Source organism: Rhinopithecus bieti, unplaced genomic scaffold (genome assembly GCF_001698545.2).
Source record: "Rhinopithecus bieti isolate Rb0 unplaced genomic scaffold, ASM169854v2 scaffold_9981, whole genome shotgun sequence".
In the NCBI taxonomy this organism is placed as follows: Eukaryota; Metazoa; Chordata; class Mammalia; order Primates; family Cercopithecidae; genus Rhinopithecus; species Rhinopithecus bieti.
The window spans coordinates 3,852,117-3,871,461 of record NW_016806838.1 but is presented as its reverse complement, the minus strand read 5'-3'; the positions used below and the strand labels follow the sequence as shown (position 1 = coordinate 3,871,461).

Here is a 19,345-nt window from a genome sequence, read left to right as displayed (position 1 = left end):
TGAGATAGTGTCTTACTCTGTCACCCAGGCTGGAGTGCAGTGGCGCAATCATGGCTCATTGCAGCCTCGACTTCCCAGACTCAAGCAGTCCTCCCACCTCAGACCCCTGAGTAGCTGGGACTACAGGCACACACCACCATGCCTGGCTAATTAAAAAAACTTTTTTATAGAGTCAGGGTATCGCTGTGTTGCCCAGGCTGGTCTCAAACTCCTGAACTCAAGCAGTCTGCGCAAAGTGATGGGATTACAGCCATGAGCCACTGCTTCTGGCCCACAGCTATTTCTTGAGTACATTCTAGGTACCCAGTAGGTACTAGGGATATAGATAGAGCGGGAAACGGGATGGACAATTCACTGTCCCCAGAGAGCTTACCATTTAACAGAGAGGGCTACCATTTAAGGAAGTGTTTACTAATAGTTAGAATTGTGATCATTGTGATAGGAAAATATTTTAATATTTATCAGGGGTTACCATGTTTGGTGCTATGCTAATAAATCTGTGCCAGGGAAATATAATGACTGAAATTTATTAAAGAATCTGGTTGGTTGGGCCGGGCGCAGTGGCTCATGCCTGTAATCCCAGCACTTTGGGAGGTGGAGGCGGGTGGATCACGAGGTCAGGAGATAGAGACGATCCTGACTAACATGATGAAACCCTGTTTCTACTAAAAATACAAAAAATTACCTGGCGTAGTGGCTACGCCTGTAGTCCCAGCTACTCGGGAGGCTGAGGCAGGAGAATGGCGTGAACCCGGGAGGCGGAGCTTGCAGGGAGCCCAGATCGCGCCCTTGTAATCCCAGCACTTTGGAAGGCCGAGGTGGGCAGATCACTTGAGTCCAGGAGTTCGAGACTAGCTTGTGAGCCTCCATCTCTCTTTTTTTTTTGAAATGGAGTTTCACTCTTGTTGCCCAGGCTGGAGTGCAGTGACACGATTCTCCTGCTTCAGCCTCCCAGGTATCTGGGATTACAGGCATGTGCCACCACGCTTGGCTAGTTTTTTGTATTTTTAGTAGAGATTTAGGGATTACAGGTGTGAGTTACCACACCTGGCCTGAGACCCCGTCTCTTAGAAAAAAAAATCATGGCCGGGCGCGGTGACTCAGGCCTGTAATCCCAGCACTTTGGGAGGCCGAGGCAGGCGGATCATGAGGTCAGGAGATCAAGACCATCCTGGTTAACACGGTGAAACCTCGTCTCTACTAAAATATGAAAATTAGCCGGGCGTGGTGGCGGGCGCCTGTAGTCCCAGCTACTTGGGAGGCTGAGGCAGGAGAATGGCGTGAACCCGGGAGGCGGAGCTTGCAGTGAGCCAAGATCGTGCCACTGCACTCCAGCCTGGGCGACAGAGCGAGACTCCATCTCAAAAAAAATTATTAGAGGATTTTTTAAAAGATGGTAGACATTACTACTTGTGACTCTTTTTCTTAGTCATATTTGAAAAGTAGAAAATTGAATTATAATTTGATTTTTTTCAAAGACGTCTGTTAAATCTGTTTGATTTTATATGCATTTTTGTTCTTTATAGTTTAAAACTGATTTCTTGGGGAATACAGCTGAAGTTCCCAAATACTTTATAGGAGTTTATGAAATACCTTTTTTTTTTTTGTTTGTTTGAGACGGGGTCTCACTCTGTCGCCCAGGCTGGAGTGCAGTGGCCGGATCTCAGCTCACTGCAAGCTCCGCCTCCCGAGTTCACGCCATTCTCCTGCCTCAGCTTCCCGAGTAGCTGGGACTACAGGCGCCCGCCACCTCGCCCGGCTAGTTTATATTTTTTAGTAGAGACGGGGTTTCACCGTGTTAGCCAGGATGGTTTTGATCTTATGACCTCGTGATCCGCCCATCTCGGCCTCCCAAAGTGCTGGGATTACAGGCTTGAGCCACCGCGCCCGGCCTGAAATATCTTTAATTTGGCCGTGTCCAATTTATATACTTTCCAAAATACTGCAGATTGTGAACAGCGCATTATTATACAAGATCACGGGGGAAATCCAATATTCAGAGTACTCTACAAATTCGTGTGTATGTGTTTGTGTGGTTACCAGAGAACTACCAAAACCAACTGCTTTTAAATCCTGCTGCATAGTTCAAGTGTCTTGTCCTGACCAATCTAATGAGTTGATTAACTGGTCCTTAATACTTAACTAAATAAAAAACTAAGCAGATGTGAAAAAAAAAAAAAAAAAAATAGAATGACTGGATAGACCAGTAACTCTTAAAAACGACTGAAAGCTAGTTGTATCAAATAGTTTTGAGGGGAAATTTTGAAAAATGTTGAAGAAGTAGAGCCTGTAAATGCTTTGTAGAGACTGTCACAGAGCCAAGGAACAGATGGACAACAGCCTGTGTGTGTCACAAAGTTGATATAGCCTTGTTCTCAAATGCTGACAGTGCAGAAAGGAAAACCACACTACTTAGAAACGTTGGTGTTAAAGTCTAATATAGAATACTCGAAAATTAAATCTAACACTATGATAAAGGATAATGTACCATAAAGAAGTAAAGGATGTATTCCCAAAAATGCATGGATGGCTTACCCTTTATAATTCATCAACATAAGACGTCAGAGGTGGCTGGGCATGGTGGTTAGTGCCTGTAATCCCAGCACTTTGGGAGGCCAAGGTGGGCAGATCATCTGAGGTCAGGAGTTTGAGAACCAGCCCAGCCAACATGGTGAGACCCCTTTTGTACTAAAAAAAAATACAGAGCGCCACTCGACCCTCTGTGTCGTGAATTGATTGGTGTGCCTGCCTCCAACTCTGGAGGTGGGTGGTTCGAGCCATTCTGGGGAGCATCTCTTGGCCAGGTGAGGTGGCTCACGCCTGTAATCCCAGCATTTTGAGAGGCTGAGGTGGGCGGATCACCTGAGGTCAGGAGTTTGAGACCAGCCTGACCAATATGGTGAAAGCCTGTCTCTACTGAAAATACAAAAATTAGCCGGGTGTGGTGGCAGGCGCCTGTAGTCCCAGCTACTTGGGAGGCTCAGACAGGAGAATTGCTTGAACCCAGGAGATGGAGGTTGCAGTGAGCCAAGACCGTGCCACTGTACCCCAGCCTGGGTGAAAGAGCAAGACTCTGTCTCAAAAAAAAAAAAAAAAAAAATTAGCCGGTTGTGTTGGCGGGTCCCTGTAATTCCAGCTACTTGGGAGGCTGAGGTGGGAGAATTGCTTAAACCCAGGAAGTGGAGGTTGCAGTGAGTTGAGATCCCACCACTGCATTCCAGCCTGGGCAACAGAGCAAGACGTTGTTCCCCCTACCCCTACCAAAAAAACAACAACAAAAAAAACAACTCAGAGGTGTCACACAATTCTCTCAAGAGAGGCAAAAATGACACTAGATACAAATTAACGTCCGTTTCTGATTAAAAAAAAAAAAACATGGCCGTCATTATACTTAAAAATGAAATGCAATGCTATTTGCATTAAATAAGTCACTAAATTAAAATAATAAAGTCACTACTATTTATTATTCTTTTAGCTGAAATAATGCTATAAGAAAGAATATAGCCAGGTGGTGTACACCCATAGTCCCAGCTAGTTGGGAGGCTGAGGTGGGAGGATTGCAGCCTGGACAACTGAGCAAGACCCTGTCACTCACAGGAAAAAAAAGATTAAAAGTCTAAATAAAGTTAATATTTTTGCAGGGGTACCTTTTTTACATGGGAAACCCGATTATCAACTGAAAAACTACTATAATCAGTGAGAGAACAGAGTCATTTGGGCAAATACAAAACCTACACAAAACCCAGAAGGTTTGCTACTTATCAGCAAGTAACCATTTAGAAAATACAACAGGAACATTTATCCATTCACAGAATCAATAAAATAAAACAAAATGCTCAGGCATAAACCATTATAATGGAAATTGTATTGACAGCATCAGTAAATACCCATCTGCCTTCTGAGTTTAAAACCAGTCGAAGGAGGTGAAAGGGAGGGAGAAAAGCAGACAGACAGACCAGGGATTGGATGAGCAAGCAACAAGGCTTTAATCTGAAGTGGATAAATGTCTTATTCATCCTTGAATTAGGCAGACTTACTCCCTTGTCATAGCAGTTCTGGAATATTAACAGGTGTGTGTGTGTGTGTTTGTGTGTGTGTGTAGCTACCTATAAAAAATGTGTGCTTCCTGCAGGTGGAGCAGACCCCCTACTCCCAAGTGAAAGGAGGATGGGTTGGGGTCAAATATGTCCAATCAGACGTCCCCCTCCTTGGGGCTGATGGAAGGAGGTGGAGTGAGGCTGGGAGTGGTGCTTCAGTTATGTCCCCCTTTACCTCGACTGGGGAGGAGTTGTTCTTCCTTAAAACTTCCTTTGTTCTCTGAACTCACAGCCTTAACCTTTGAAGGCACTGGGCGCCTGGGGGCATGACTCTTCCCTCCAGGGAAGGGGCACAGCTGTCTGGCAGCTATTTCTGCTTCTACCTTCACTAACCACTTCACTATTCTGCTCCCACCTTCACTATTCCTTTGGTGAATCCTTCTAGGACACCTGGAGAACAGAGTAGATATTCTCTAGAAGGCTCTCAAATAGATCAAAATAGGACAGTATTTAAATTAATTTTGAGGCAAGTCTGCACCCAGGGGTGAAAATTCTCACTCCCATCTGTTTTCTCAAATCATGTGCAAACACTTTTTCTTTCTTCAGTGAAGTAGCGATTATGAACAGGAACTTTCACTGTCTTGTTCACTGCTGTATTCTTAGTACTTAGAGCAGTGCCTGGTACATATAAGTCATTCAGTAATTTAATGACCATTCTGGAGGAGGGAGGGTGAGTGCCACATGTAATCCAGAAAATCAGATCTTATATTTCTGATCTTATTAATTACAAAATAATAATGTAACAGTAAATAAGGAAAATAAGGCAACAAAGTTGAACATAAAATGGACAATACGAAATTTAGGACAATAAAATATCTCATGTGTTCCCCAAGTACCAATTTAAACTGAAATCTTGGTTGGGGGTGGGGAAGCAATTTAACCAGTTAAAATGAAAATTGCTTTATCTTCTTAAGGAGAAACAATGCTAATTAAAACAAAGTTTTTAATTATTATTTATTTATTTATGAGATGGAGTCTTGCTCTGTCACCCAGGCTGGAGTACAGTGGCATAAGCTGGGCCCATTGTAACCTCTGCCTCCCGGGAGGGAGTAATTCTCCTGCCTCAGCCTCCCAGGAAGCTGGGATTACAGGCACATGCCACCACGCCTGGCTAATTTTTGTGTTTTTAGTAGAGATGGGATTTCACCATGTTGGCCCAGGCTGGTCTTGAACTCCTGACCTGAAGTGATCCGCCTACCTCAGCCTCCCAAAGTGCTGGGATTACAGGTGTCAGCCTCCATGCCCAGCCACAAAGTATTATTTTATGTCTGTCAGGTTGACAAAGATATTAAGTATCAGTGTTGGTTAAGAAAGCATAAATTAGCACAACTTTTTTTTTTTTTGAGAGGGAGACTCGCTCTGTCACCCAGGCTGGAGTGCTGCAGTGGCGTGATCTCCGCTCACTGCAAGCTCCGCCTCCTGAGTTCATATCACTCTCCTGCCTCAGCCTCTCCAGTAACTGAGATTACAGGCACTTGCTACCACGCCCAGCTAATTTTTGTATTTTTAGTAGAGATGGGCTTCACTGTGTTAGCCAGGATGGTCTCGATCTCCTGATCTCACGATCAGCCTGCCTCGGCCTCCCAAAGTGAACATTTTTTTTTTAGACGGAGTCTCACTCTGTCGCCAAGGCTGAAGTGCAGTGGTGCAGTCTCGGCTCACTGCAACCTCCACTACTCGGATTCAAGTGATTTTCCTGCCTTAGCCTCCCAAGTAGCTGGGATTACAGGCACCCACCACCACACCTGGCTAATTTTTGTATTTTTAGTAGAGAGGGGATTTCACCATATTGGCCAGGCTCGTCTTGAACTCCTGATCTCGTGATCTGCCCGTCATGGCCTCCCAAAGTGCTGGGATTACAGGTGTGAGCTACCACACCCAACCTGCACGACTTTTCTGAAGAACAATTTGTCGCTTATCTTTTTTTTTTTTTTTTTTGAGACTCACTGTGTCGCCCAGGCTGGAGTGCAGTGGTTCGATCTCGGCTCACTGCAACCTCCGCCTCCCAAGTTCAAGCGATTTTCCTGCCTTAGCCTCCCGAGTAGCTAGGACTACAGGCGCCACCACGCCCAGCTAATTTTTTGTGTTTTTAGTAGAGGCGGGGTTTCACTGTGTTAGCCAGGATGGTCTTGATCTCCTGACCTCATGATCCACCCGCTTCAGCCTCCCAAAGTGCTGGGATTACAGGCATGAGCCACCGCGCCTGGCCCATTTTTTTTTTTTTTTTTAACTTCTCTGGAGATAATGCTGGATGTCATTTGTCAAAAATTTGAAATTATATTCTCTTTGTTCCCATTCTCTTTGGAAGTCATCCTATAGAAACCCTCTCATTATCAATGTGCGTAGATGCCTGTACAGAGAATAAGAATATTCTTTGTAATGGTAAAAAAGAAAAAAAAGGAAAACCATCTGAATGCCCATTACTAGGGTATTGGATAAATAGATTATGGGTAATTGATACAGTGAAATAATACACAGTGGTTGAAGTGAATGAGGTAGAATTATATGAACAGACATGGAAAGACATCTGTGGTTAACTGTATAGCAAAAAAAAAAAAAAAAAAAAGCAACTTGCAGAATATCAGATATTAGAGGGTGAATTGTGCCCTCCCAAAATATATGTTGAAGTCCTAAGCCTCAGTACCTGTGAATATGACTTTATTTGGAATTAGGGTCTTTGTAGATATAACCAAGGTAAGATTAATTCATTAAGGTGAATGACGAATCCTATATGACTGCTGGCGCCCAATGAAGAGAAGAGGCCTAGAGACAGAGGTACACTATAAGAAGACGGCTTGTGATGGCGAAGGCTGAGGTTGGAGTGATGCAGCTACAAGCCAAGGAGCACCAGGGATTGCTGGCAGCCACCAGGAGCAAGGACAGAAGCGTGTGCCCTCCAGAAGGAGCTGACCTCACCAACACTTTGATTTTGCACTTTGGCCTCCAGAGCTGTGAGAGGATAAATTTCTGCTATTTTAAGCCACCCAGTTGCGATAATTTGTTATGGCAGCCCTGGGAAACTAACAGAGCAGGTATGGCATTATCCCATAGCCATGACTTCTGTGACTGTGCCTGCCATTCTCTCCATGACAAAGAGCTTCTTCGGTCCATTTCCTACCCTAGCAACCACCTCCTTGGAAACAGGGACTCATTGTGGTTGTGATTTTTTTTGTTGGGGGACAGCCTGAGCAGGGTGGGTTTATATTTCACCTCCTTTGCCTCCTTGCCCCAAAGTGGTGTTCTAATGGCCTCTTGCTGTACTTCCTTCTCCTCCTCCTCTTAATTCTGAGCATCCTGAATTACTCAGTTTCCTGATCATGCCTGGTCTTTGTGCTTCTGACTTGCTCTATTTGCCAAGTCCCATTCCCTTTTTTGTTTGTTTGTATGTTTGTTTTTTGAGGTAGGGTCTCGCTCGATTACCTAGGCTGGAGTGTCCTGGCACAATCACAGCTCGCTGCAGCCTTGACCTCCTGGGCTCAAGGGATCCTCCTGCCTCAGCCTCCCAGGCGGCTGGGACTACAGGCTTGCACCACCATGCCTAGATAATGGAGTGTTACTGTGTTGCCCAGGCTGATCTCGAACTCCTGGCCTCAAGTGATCTCTCTGCCTCAGCCTCCCAAAGTGCTGAGATTATAGCAGGCATGAGCCATCACACTCGCCCCTTTTCTTCATAAAACCTTATGTTGAAGACCCTTCCAAGATTCCTCCCTGACTTATATTTTATTTTTTTTTTTATTTTTATTTTTTGAGATGGAGTCTTGCTCTGTCACCCAGGCTGGAGTGCAGTGGTGTGATATCGACTCATGGCCACCTCGGCCTCCCAAGTAACTGGGATTACAGGTGTGGCGCCCGGCTAATTTTTTGTATTTTTAGTACAGATGGGATTTCACCATGTTGGCCAGGCTGGTGTTGAACTCCTGACCTCAAGTGATCTCCCCACCTTGGCCTCCCAAAGCTCTGGGATTACAGTTGTGAGCTACCACGCCCAGCCTCTTCCCTGAGTTTTTTTTTTTTTTTTTGAGACAGAGTCTTGCTCTGTTGCCTAGTCTGGAGTTCAGTGGCGTGATCTCAGCTCACTGCAACCTCCACCTCCTTTCCCAAGCGATTCTCCTGCCTCAGCCTACTGAGTAGCTGGGACTATAGGTGTGCACCACCATGCCTGGCTAATTTACGTATTTTTAGTAGAGGTGGGTTTTCATCATGTGGGCCAGACTGGTCTCAAACTCCTGACCTCAAGGTGATCTGCTGTCCTCGACCTCCCAAACCGCTGGGATTACAGGTGTGAGCCACCTTGCCCGGCCTCCCTAACTTTTTAATCCCCTGACTCTGACTTGGATGCTTCTGTTTTGTGTCCTTTGCACCCACCCATCATCCTGTGTGATAATACATTATTGTAAAGCCTAGGGATTAGATAGACTTTCTTCAGGCCAGAGGACCTGAGATTTGAAGCCTGCATTTGTTACTCATCAGCTATGTGATGTTTAGCAAATTGCTTTACCTTTCTTTGCCTCCATTTCCTCATCTGCATAATGGGGAGCATAGTACCTACCCCACCAGATGGGCATTAGCATTATAACAAGTTAATATGGTTAAGTGTTTGGAACAGTGATAGTAAGTGGTCAGTAAGTGGTAGCTATTACTTTAATTATATGTTTACTTGCCTGACTCTCCCACTAAACTGAGACACTTAAAAGCAGTAATTGTGTGTTTCTCTCTCTGTCCCCAGTGTCTTATGAAGTATTTGGCACATGGTAGGCTCTAAGTAAATGATTGTTGAATTAATAATGATAATTAATATAATTGCCTACCAGGATCCCATATTGGGCTTTGACCCTCAGCTGGTTCCACATCATGTTGGGATAATGCTACCAAATTATGTGGCTCAGTAAAACCACCACAAATCAACCAATATTTCCTGAGCACCTCTCATGGGCAAGGCACCTGCCATGGAGGAGACCAAGTGTGAGATCTGCACCTGTCCTCAGGAATCTTAGAATCTAGTGGTGAAGACACAGTTGTAAGCACATGAAATGTTAAATAGCAGTATTAGGGTTTTAACAGTTATTTACGGGAGTAATAGAAGATACAGAGAATGTGTGTTCACGATTATTATTTCAGTTGGTGGCACATTGTTATCTAACTTCTGTCTTGTTTTCCAAATTTCTTCTAGAAAGCTGCTTGAACTTTTTTTTTTTTTTTTTTGAAACAGAGTCTCGCTCTTGTTGCCTAGGCTGGAGTGCAGTGGCACAATCTCGACTCACTGCAACCTTCACCTCCCAGGTTCAAGCGATTCTCCTGCCTCAGCGTACTGAGTAGCTGGGACTACAGGTGCCTGCCACCATGCCAGACTAATTTTTGTATCTTTAGTAGAGACAGGGTTTCCCCATGCTGGCCAGGCTGGTCACAAACTCCTGACCTCAGGTGATCCACCTGCCTTGGCCTCCCAAAGTGCTAGGATTCTAGGCATGAACCACTGTGCCCAGACTTGTTAACTTTTCAATAATGGATTAGATGTAGAGGCTTCATCAAGTTCAGATTTGTTTTTTTTTTTTTTTTTTCCCCTTCATGTGTATTTCCCTCAGTAGATACAATATCTGGTTGTCTCTTTGGAATGAGAAGCCATCACTAATCATTGCTAGATCTATTATTTCATTAGGGAGTTGTAAAATGATGGTATTCTGTTTATTAGCTGGAAACTTCTATAAACACAAATCTCCCCTCATTAATTGTTTGGTTACCCAGAGATATAGCTGTTCAAGAAAGGGAAGAATAAATGCTTGATTCTTTACCTGTTTTCGAAGTAATGAATTGGTTTTCGAACATTCTTCAAAGGTGGCCAGTGAGAGACTTTGGGTGTTTTGTGTTAAGCATCATTGTGCACTTATGAATTTTAAACCTATTTGATGTGTTTTAGTCCATGTGGTTCTTACCCTTACAGATGCTTAAATGGTCCTATCATTGGCTGATGGGAGCCTCTTTAAGCTGAGCCTGAATCTTTTTATTTATTTTATTTTTTTAAAGACATAGGGTCTTGCTATGTTGCCCAAGCCGAACTTGAACTCCTGGGCTCAAGCAATCCTCCCACCTGAACCATTCAAGTAGCTGGGACTACAGGAGCATGGCACCATACCCAGCAGGCCTTGAATCTTTTTTTTTTCTCCTGGACCTTTTGATGAGACCTGCTAGTCTTTGCTTGTTTCCTTGTATGATAAGATGGAGTTCTAGGCTTCTCTTGTGCATTTCCTGTCCCAAAACTGGAATCAGCCAATTCTGTAAGGAGAAAGGACATAAATTTTTTAGAACATTAGTACAATATTACTAAACCATTTTCCAGAAGGGAATTATTATAATTTATATTCCCTCCAGCAAAGTAGAAGGACTATTTTCTCCATATGCTCACCAGCGTTGAGTGTTATTTTTAAAATCTTGGCCTTCATTTGATGGGTAGAAGAACTTGTTCTAATTTACATTTCTTAGATTACTAGTGCATTGGAGTATTTTCTTTTCTTTTTTTTTTTTTTTTTTTTTTTTTTTTGAGACAGAGTCTTGCTGTATCGCCCAGGCTGGAGTGCAGTGGCTTGATTTTGGCTCACTGCAACCTCCATCTCCTGGGTCCAAGTGATTCTCCTGCCTCAGTCTCCTGACTAGCTGGGATTACAGGCACGCACCACCATGCTCAGCTAATTTTCTGTTTCACACCTGCTACCTCTGCTACCATGTGAATTTTCTTTTTGCAACAAGCCTATGAGGCCAGTCTCATTTTATTTCTTTTGAGACGGGTCTCGCTCTGTCACACAGGCTGGGATGCAGTGGCACGATCATTGCCCACTGCAGCCTGAATCTGATCTCCTGGTCTCAAGTGATCCTCCCACCTCAGCCTCCTGAGTAGCTGGGACCACAGGTGCATACCACCATGCCCAGCTAATTCTTTTTTTTTTTTTTTGAGACGGAGTCTTGCTCTGCCGCCCAGGCTGGAGTGCAGTGGCCAGCTCTCAGCTCACTGCAAGCTCTGCCTCCCGGGTTCATGCCATTCTCCTGTCTCAGCCTCCCCAGTAGCTGGGACTATAGGCGCCCGCCTCGTCGCCCGGCTAGTTTTTGTATTTTTTAGTAGAGACGGGGTTTCACCATATTAGCCAGGATGGTCTCGATCTCCTGACCTCGTGATCCGCCCGTCTCGGCCTCCCAAAGTGCTGGGATTACAGGCTTGAGCCCCGCGCCCGGCCTTTTTTTTTTTTTTTTTAACTTTTCAGTAGAGATGAGGTCTTACTGTGTTGCCCAGCCTGGTCTTGAACTTCTGAGCTCAAACAGTCCTCCCACCTTGGCCTCCCAAAGTGCTGGGATTGCAGGCGTGAGCCACTGTGCCTGGCCTATTAGCACCATTTTATAGATACAAAAATGAAAGCATGGGAAGGATAAACAGCTTGTCCAAGGTCATGCACTTGGTAAGTGAGGGAGTGTATTTGAATATAGGTAGTCAGACTCCAGTCTGAACTTTTAACCTCATCTCCACCCTGCATCTACACTGTATGCCAGCGCCTTACAGTTCCAGAGGCATTTCATCCTTGTAGAGGCCCTGCAGGATAGAGAGCAGGTGTTGCTGCTAGCCAGATTTATTTATTTATTTATTTATTTATTTATTTAGAGACGTAGTTTCCCTCTGTCACCCAGGCTGGAGTACAGTGGCGTGATCTCGGCTCACTGCAACCTCCGCCTCCCAGGTTCAAGTGATTCTCCTGCCTCAGCCTCCCAAGTGGCTGGGACTACTTGGGAGTGTCTCTTTGTCTGTGTCTCTGCATGTTGATCTCTTACCTCCTCCATCTGTCTGCCAGGGCCTGGGTCTCACACTGTCTATCTCTCTCTCTCTGTCACTCTCCCCTTCTCTCTCTTTGTCACTCTCCCCTTCTCTCTCTCTCTCAATTTCTTCTGTTCCCTTACCACCACACCTGACTAATTTTTGTATTTTTAGTAGAGATGGGGTTTTACCATGTTGGCCAGGCTGGTCTCGAACTCCTGACCTCAGGTTATCTGCCCACCTCAGCCTCCCAAAGTGCTGGGATTACAGGTGTGAGCCACTGTACCCGGCCCCATTTTAGATTCGGGAAAACCAAGGCCTAGACAACAAGATGACTTGCTCAGAGCCAAGTCTAGGATGCAGGTCTTTCTGCCTTTGGTGGCTGGCATCAAAGTCAAATTCTTTGAGCCTTTTTTTTTTTTTTTTTTTTTTTTTTAAGAATGGGGTCTCAGTCAGTGGCACAATCATAGCTCACTGTAATCTTGAATTCCTGGGCCTATGTGATCCTCTCGCCTCAGCCTCCCCGGTAGCTGGGACTATAGGCATGTGCCACTGCACATAGCTAGTTGTTGTTTTTTTTTTTTTTTTTAGAGGCAGGGTTTTGCTATGCTGCTTAGACTGGTCTTGAATTCCTGAGCTCCTCCCATCTCAGCCTCCCAAAGAGCTCTTTGATACTCTTCAGAACAGTATTGCCCTTAGACAGATACAAACAAGGTATTTTCCTGTGCTGGGTGTGGTGGCTCACACCTGTAATCCCAGCACTTTCGGAGGCTGAGGCGAATGGATTCCTTGAGGCCAGGAGTTTGAGTTCGAGCCTAACCAACATGGTGAAACCCCATCTTTACTAAAAATACAAAAATTAGCCAGATGTGGTGGCGCTTGCCTGTAGTCCCAGCTACTGGGGAGCCTGAGGCAGGAGAATCACTTGAGCCCAGGAGGTGGAGGTTGCAGTGAGCCAAGATCACACCTCTGCGCTCCAGCCTGGGTGACAGAGTGGTACTCCAGCTCAAAAAAAAAAAAAGTGTTTTTCTTTTCCCTTTTCCCTCTGGGGTCTGGTGAACACAAGGGTTTTACCTAAGACTTTTCTGGGCACAGTTATTTCTTTCTGGCCCTAGGGAGGGCCAGAAGAAGGGCCCTCTTGGAGCTGGGTATGTGCCTGCCTTTGGGATCTCACAGTCAGAGAGGCCTGGTCCTTTCTGGAAGCTGAGTGCTTTGCCCTTGCTTAAGGAGCAGCAACTTAAGCTCCAAAAGCAGCAGGACTGCTGGGTCAGGGGTTCTGGAAAAGTTGGATGGAAACTGCTCTGCTGTTGTCTCATTTCTGGCCTAATGGCTCAGACCATTTTAGATGTCAGGAAGTGTAACAGTACGGTGCATTTATTGATGAATAATGGATGAGCCCAGGGAAGGTACTGTACTCTTCCTGGTGAATTATTTACCAGGAGCCTCTAATTTGAGGGCTCTCCATTATAAAGGGTCTGAATCTGGTGTATATATAGAGCCTCTGCCCCTCTCTTTCACTCCCTCCCACCTTCCACCAACAGACAAGCTGTAACCTTCAGGATCTAGTGTTACCCTGGGCAGCCCTGAGGCCTGTTGCCCGGGACTCAGTCTGGAGTCCCTGCGGCTGCTGGGGAGGGTGGTGGGAGGGGGTGGGCAGGGCCCCTGCTACTGGAAACAGAAGAGACCTGCCAGGGGCAGCTGGGGTAAATGTGGGGCTGGGGCCTGCCCTGCAGGCATGGGGAGCGCTGTGCATGCACGCGTGCGCATGTGTCACATGTGCGTGCTATTTCTTGTCCCTTTGTCTCTGTCTCTCTATGATTCTATGTTACTTGATCTGTGTCTCTCAGTTTCTCTCTGTCTGTGTCTCTGCATGTTGATCTCTCACCACCTCCATCTGTCTGCCAGGGCCTGGGTCTCACATTGTCTGTCTGTCTGTGTCTCTCTCTCTCTGTCAGTCTCCCCTTCTCTGTCTCTCTCAATTTCTTCTGTTCCCTTATCTCATCTCCCTGTCTCCCTCTGTTTCTCCCTCTGTCTCTCTCCTGTCTGTCTCTGTGTGACTTTGGAGGTCCATAAGAGGCACCCCCTGGAATGGGGGCACAGCCAGTTCCTGACTTGAGTGAAGCCAGATCTCAGTGCCTTCCGGACCTTGACTGAAAGATCAAGGGAGTAAGCATGAAATAAACTTGAGGTTTTTTGTCATTTTTTTGGCTATTCAGTTCAGTGATTGCATCAGCCACCCCTCGGAGCCCTTTTCTCAGCCGTCCGTGTGTGCTTTATGCTTTATGTTTCCCCTTGAAGTGGGTTGTCCTTAAGCTTTTGGCATCTGGTGATGAGTTGCAAGATTTTGGTGCTTTTAAAAATAACTTATTTGGGAGGCCTAGGCGGGCAGATTGCCTGAGGTCAGGGGTTCGAGACCAGCCTGACCAACATGGTGAAACCTTGTCTCTACTAAAAATACAAAAAAATTAGCAGGGCGTGGTGGCGCATGCTTGTAATCCCAGCTACTCAGGAGGCTGAGGCAGGAGAATCACTTGAACCTGGGAGGCGGAGGTTGCAGTGAGCCGAGATCTCGGCATTGCACTCCAGCCTGGGCAACAAGAGCTAGACTTTGTCTCAGAACAAAACAAAACAAAAGCACTTTACAAGGAGTTGCTTCTGTCCTTTATTCATCAGTTTGTATTTTTTTCATCTATTGTTATTGATTAGAAGATTAAAATATTTATTTTATGTCTTTAGCCAGAATACTTTTTCTCAACAGCTGATTTTTTAAAAGTATGACTCTTTTTTGGTTATTTTCCTTAAAATAAAGGACCAATCATTAGTAATGTAGTTAAGAGATTAAGATTAATGCATTAAAATATGCATTAATATTTAAAATATAAACTTATTAGGAAGTTTATATTTTAAGCAGTAAAATGGAGTTTGTAAGGAGTCTAGGAAGTATCTGGGAAGATCTGATGGTTTGACCGTAACCGAGCAGGTGGCCTGTCCCCGTCCCCCGACACCCCCAGGGCTCACCTAATAACACTGGCCTGGCTCCACTACCTGTGAGTAATATTTGAGCAACAACCTTGGTTGTAGCTGATGGCTCCTGCAAGATCTCTTCTCCTCATCTCTGGTGCATTGTTATCTCAACATTTTCCCAGCCACAGAGATGGCTGTGAGGAGAGCTTTTGATGGGAGGAGCAGGTCTGCCTTCAGAAAGGGGCAGTGGGGGCCGGGTGTGGTGGCTCACACCTATAATCCCAGCACTTTGGGAGGCCGAGATGGGCAGATTGCTTGAGGTCAGAAGTTCAAGACCAGCCACAGCCAACATGGAAAAACCCTGTTTGTACCAAAAATACAAAAATTAGCTGGGCGCTGTGGCGGGTGTCAGCTACTTGGGAGGCTGAGGTGGGAGAATTGCTTGAGCCCAGGAGGCGGAGGTTGTAGTGAGCCAAGATGGTGCCACTGCACTCCAACCTGGCTGACAGAGAGATACTCCATCTCAAAAAAAAAAAAAAAAAAAAATGAAGGGGGCAGTGGGCCCTATGCAAAATCCCGCTCCCATGCCCCTCTCCCATGGACCTGGGTCCAGGAGTGTTCCCTTGCCCCTCCAAGCTCGTGGCTCTTCTAAGCACCCTCCAGCCCCCTCCCTCAGTCTGGAGCCTTCTCTTTGTGTCCCAGGTTGGGCCTAAAGTCTAGTCTTACAGGCCTGAGTGGAGCAACCCCCTTGTAAGAACCCCTCCCCAGAAAGAAGAGTTGGTTTCCAGAAACAGCTGTTACCCAGACAGGTGGAGACACTGTGTTCCCCAAAGGAAGGGTAGCAGGAGGGGTCTTTGAGAGAGGGTCTGTGGCTCTGCTCCCGGCCAGCTGGCCAGTCGTGAGAAGGGATGACCAGGCTGCCCAGGGGCATGTTCGCCTCCTGCACATGTGCTAACATTGCCTCATGTCCCCGCAGCCCGCTGCCACAGGCCCTGGGCGGCTCGTGCTTTCCACATCACAACATAGCAAAGTGATTTCCTCACATTCCCCACTCTTGTCTGCTCCGGGAAGTGGTTTGCAGAACGCTTCTAAATATAAAAGTATGAGACTGATTCTTTCTCTTATCCCTTTGAAACCAGTCGAGGTCCAGCCTCTAGTCACTTTTTGGGCTTGAGTGGAGGAGGAAGAAGGCCGGGAAAAGCTGGTTTTGTGTGTGTGTGTGTGTGCGTGCATATGTATACATGTGCATGTGACCAGGTTCTGAGGATACCCAGAGGAGTGGTGGAAACAGAGAAGGGTGAGTAGATGATAGAGGCCAGGGCTGGGTGCTAGGGCATGCAGAGAAGAGGCTGTAGACTTCAACTATGTTTTTATTTGTTTGTAATTATGTATTTATTTGTTCTTTGAGACTGAGCCTCGCTGTATCTCCCAGGCTGGAGTGCAGTGGTGCGACCTTGGCTCACTGCAACCTTCGCCTCCCGGGTTCAAGTGATTCTCATGCCTCAGCCTCCTGAGTAGCTGGGATTATAGGTGCCCGACACTACACCTGGCTAATTTTTGTATTTTTAGTAGAGACGGGGTTTCACCATGTTGTCCAGGCTGGTCTTAAACTCCTGAACTGAGGTGATCTGCCCACTTCAGCCTCCCAAAGTGCTGGGATTACTGTCAGGCGTGAGCCACTGCACCTGCCCTAGACTTCAACTGTGGACAGCTCTGTTCTGTCACCTGTTTAAAAGAGCATTCATTTGCGTCTCCCCCAGAAAAGCTCAATACGTAAATCTACTGGGGAGAAGAGCAGGATGTAAGAGAAGGCCACAGAGAAGGATCCTCAAAACATAGTGCTGAGTATGAACAATGAGTAGGGAGCAGGTGAGAGATCTTGCAGGACTGTTAACATGAGTAAGTTCCACCTGCCGGTGGAACACCAGTTGCATTTTACAAGAGCACATGCAAACAAAAGGACTCATGTGAAACACAATAGATTGGTTGTGGAGGGAATGCGGGTACCAGGGAATTAATGAGTGAAATGAGAAGCAGCCAGTGCGGCATCACAGAAAGAAGGCAGACTTGGGAGTCAGACAGACCCAGGGGCGGCTCTTGAGCCTGCCATTTACTGGGGCATCCTTGACTCCGGTTTCCTTGTCTGTAAAATGAGGCTGATGGTGTTGAGGGTTCTCTGGATCAGAAATGTGTCCTCTAGGCCAGACGCGGTGGTTCACGCCAGTCCCAGTCTTCACCAGGTGGGAGGCAGAGCACTTTGGGAGCCCAAGGCGGGCAGATCACCTGAGGTCAGGAGTTTGGGACCAGCCAACATGGTGAAACCCTGTCTCTACTAAAAATACAAAAAATTAGCCAGGCTTGGTGGCGGGCGCCTGTAATCCCAGCTACTGAGGCAGGAGAGTTGCTTGAACCTGGGAGGCGGAGGTTGCAGTGAGCCAAGATCATGCCATTGCACTCTAGCCCGGGCAACAAGAGCAAAACTCCATCAAAAAAAAAAAAAAAAAAAAGATAAGAAAGAAATGTGTCCTCTATCAGTCAGAATCCTATGAATTAAAAAAAGAAGAAGAAAAAGGCAGTGTGTCTGTACACAGGCTCTGGCAAGAAGTAGGCAGTCAGAGGAACCAGGGCAGCCAGAAGCAGGTGGTCAGATGGACCTTTTTTTTTTTTTGAGGATGGAACTGTTTCTCTCTGTGATTCAGTACAGTAGTCACCAGCCACCTATGGCCCCTGAGCACTGGACGTGTGGCTAGTGTTACCGAGGAAATGAATTTTCAATTTTATTTAAATTAAATTAAATTTAGGCTGGGCACATTGGCTCATGCCTGTAATCCCAGTACTTTGGGAGGCCGAGGTGGGTGAATCACCTGAGGTCGGGAGTTCGAGACCAGTCTGGCCAACATGGTGAAACCCCGTCTCTACTAAAAATATAAAAATTAGCTGGGTGTGGTGGCGAGCACCTATAATCCTAGCCACTTGGGGCTGAGGCAGGAGAATCGCTTGAACTCAGGAGGCAGAGGTTGCAGTGAGCTGAGATTGTGCCACTGTATAATCTGCCTGGGCGACAGAGTGAGACTGTCTTGAAAAAATAAATAAATAAATAAATTTAAATAGCCTCATGTCACTAGGGCTATCATATTGGACAGAGCAGGTTTAAGGAATATTTTAACTTCTCTCTCTCTCCCTCTCTCTCTCTCTCTCTCTCTCTCTCTATATATATATATATAATATATATTTTTTTTTTTTTTTTTTTTTTTTTTTTTTTTGAGGCAGGGTCTTGCTCTGTCACCCAGGCTGCAGTGACGTGATCTTGGCTCACTGCAACCTCCACCTCCCTGGTTCCAGCCGTCCTCTCACTTCCGCCTCCCAAGTAGCTGGGACGACAGGTGGGTGCCACCACATTTGGCTTATTTTTTGTAGAGATGGGGTTTCATCATGTTGCCCAGGCTGGTCTCGAACTCCTAGGCTCAAACGATCCTTCTCTCTCGGCTTCCCAAAGTGTTGAGATTACAGGTATGAGCCACCACAACCAGGCTATTTTAACTTCTTAGAAGCCAGAGAAGATTCTCCTTACTGTATGGGATTGAGGCCACCTATCCCCAAGGGTAGGGTGGATGAGGCAGGGTTGGGTGCAGGCAGGGTGTAAAGGGCATCCTCCCCACCACCAGGAATTTGGGGTAAACTGCCATGTCCACTCTGGTCAGGTCTGCAGGCTGTGCTTCTCAGCCTGGATTATTGGTGTCCCAGGCAGGAGACAGAGATGGGTGAAAAAGGATCGTAAATTGGAATTTATCAGAGTTTTCTGAGCCTGTTTTGAAAATTAATAATTAAACTATGGCCACAACCAGTCCAAGGTAGTGGTCCTGGCCTGTCTAGTTCACCCCCTGCCTCTGTGGGAAGGACCCTGGGAAGCTGGCTCCCAGGCTCCACCCTGGCACCATTCTCCATGGTGGACTCTGAGGGATCCTGCACATTGGAACCCTTGGGAGTCAGAGACCTGGGAGCACTCTGGGTCTGAACCCCTCCAATGAATGGCTGTGGAGCCCACAGCAAATCTCTTCCATCTTCCCTGGGTGATCAGGGGCTGGACTCCTTGTCCTCTTGGATCACTGGGAGCACTGGCTGAGCATCACAGAGGTCTTCCTGAGGCTGAGCTCATGGCATATTTCCCAGTCTCCTGTTCCAGCAGCCCTGTTGCCTCCCCTGGGATGTATATTATTTCTGCAGGCTCCTCACTGGCATCTTCAGGAGACAGCTGGCTGCTGTCTGTCTCTCTCCTCTCGGGGCCAAGGATGGATTTGGGGCCAGATCCGTTCCCAGGCATGGAGGGTGCTGAGAACTTGTGGTTCCCCTTGGCAATTCTGTTCCAGGTCCTCCTCCCTGCATTCACCTTTGGAAGGGATCTCCTTAGTCCGAGGGCTTTTGAATCTTGGGTTCCACAGTTCCTTAGAATTTCTGGGGTTTTTAACTTTCTTGAAAAATAGGCAGACTTTTG

At 46.4% G+C, this 19,345-nt stretch overlaps 1 protein-coding gene across 3 annotated transcripts in view; it reads left to right on the top strand.

Annotated features, from left to right (window-relative positions):
* Positions 1–19,345, top strand: part of PTK7 (protein tyrosine kinase 7 (inactive)) — an 84,947-nt gene that overhangs the window by 23,225 nt on the left and 42,377 nt on the right. The window contains exon 1 of one of the 3 annotated variants that reach the window (XM_017878188.1): positions 16,072–16,150. The exons of the other annotated variants lie outside the window; for them this stretch is intronic. Within the exon in view, the coding sequence (XP_017733677.1) occupies positions 16,087–16,150 (64 nt within the window). The 5' untranslated portion in view covers positions 16,072–16,086. Of the gene's footprint in view, positions 1–16,071; positions 16,151–19,345 lie in introns of those variants that run through there. 3 annotated transcript variants of the gene reach the window in all.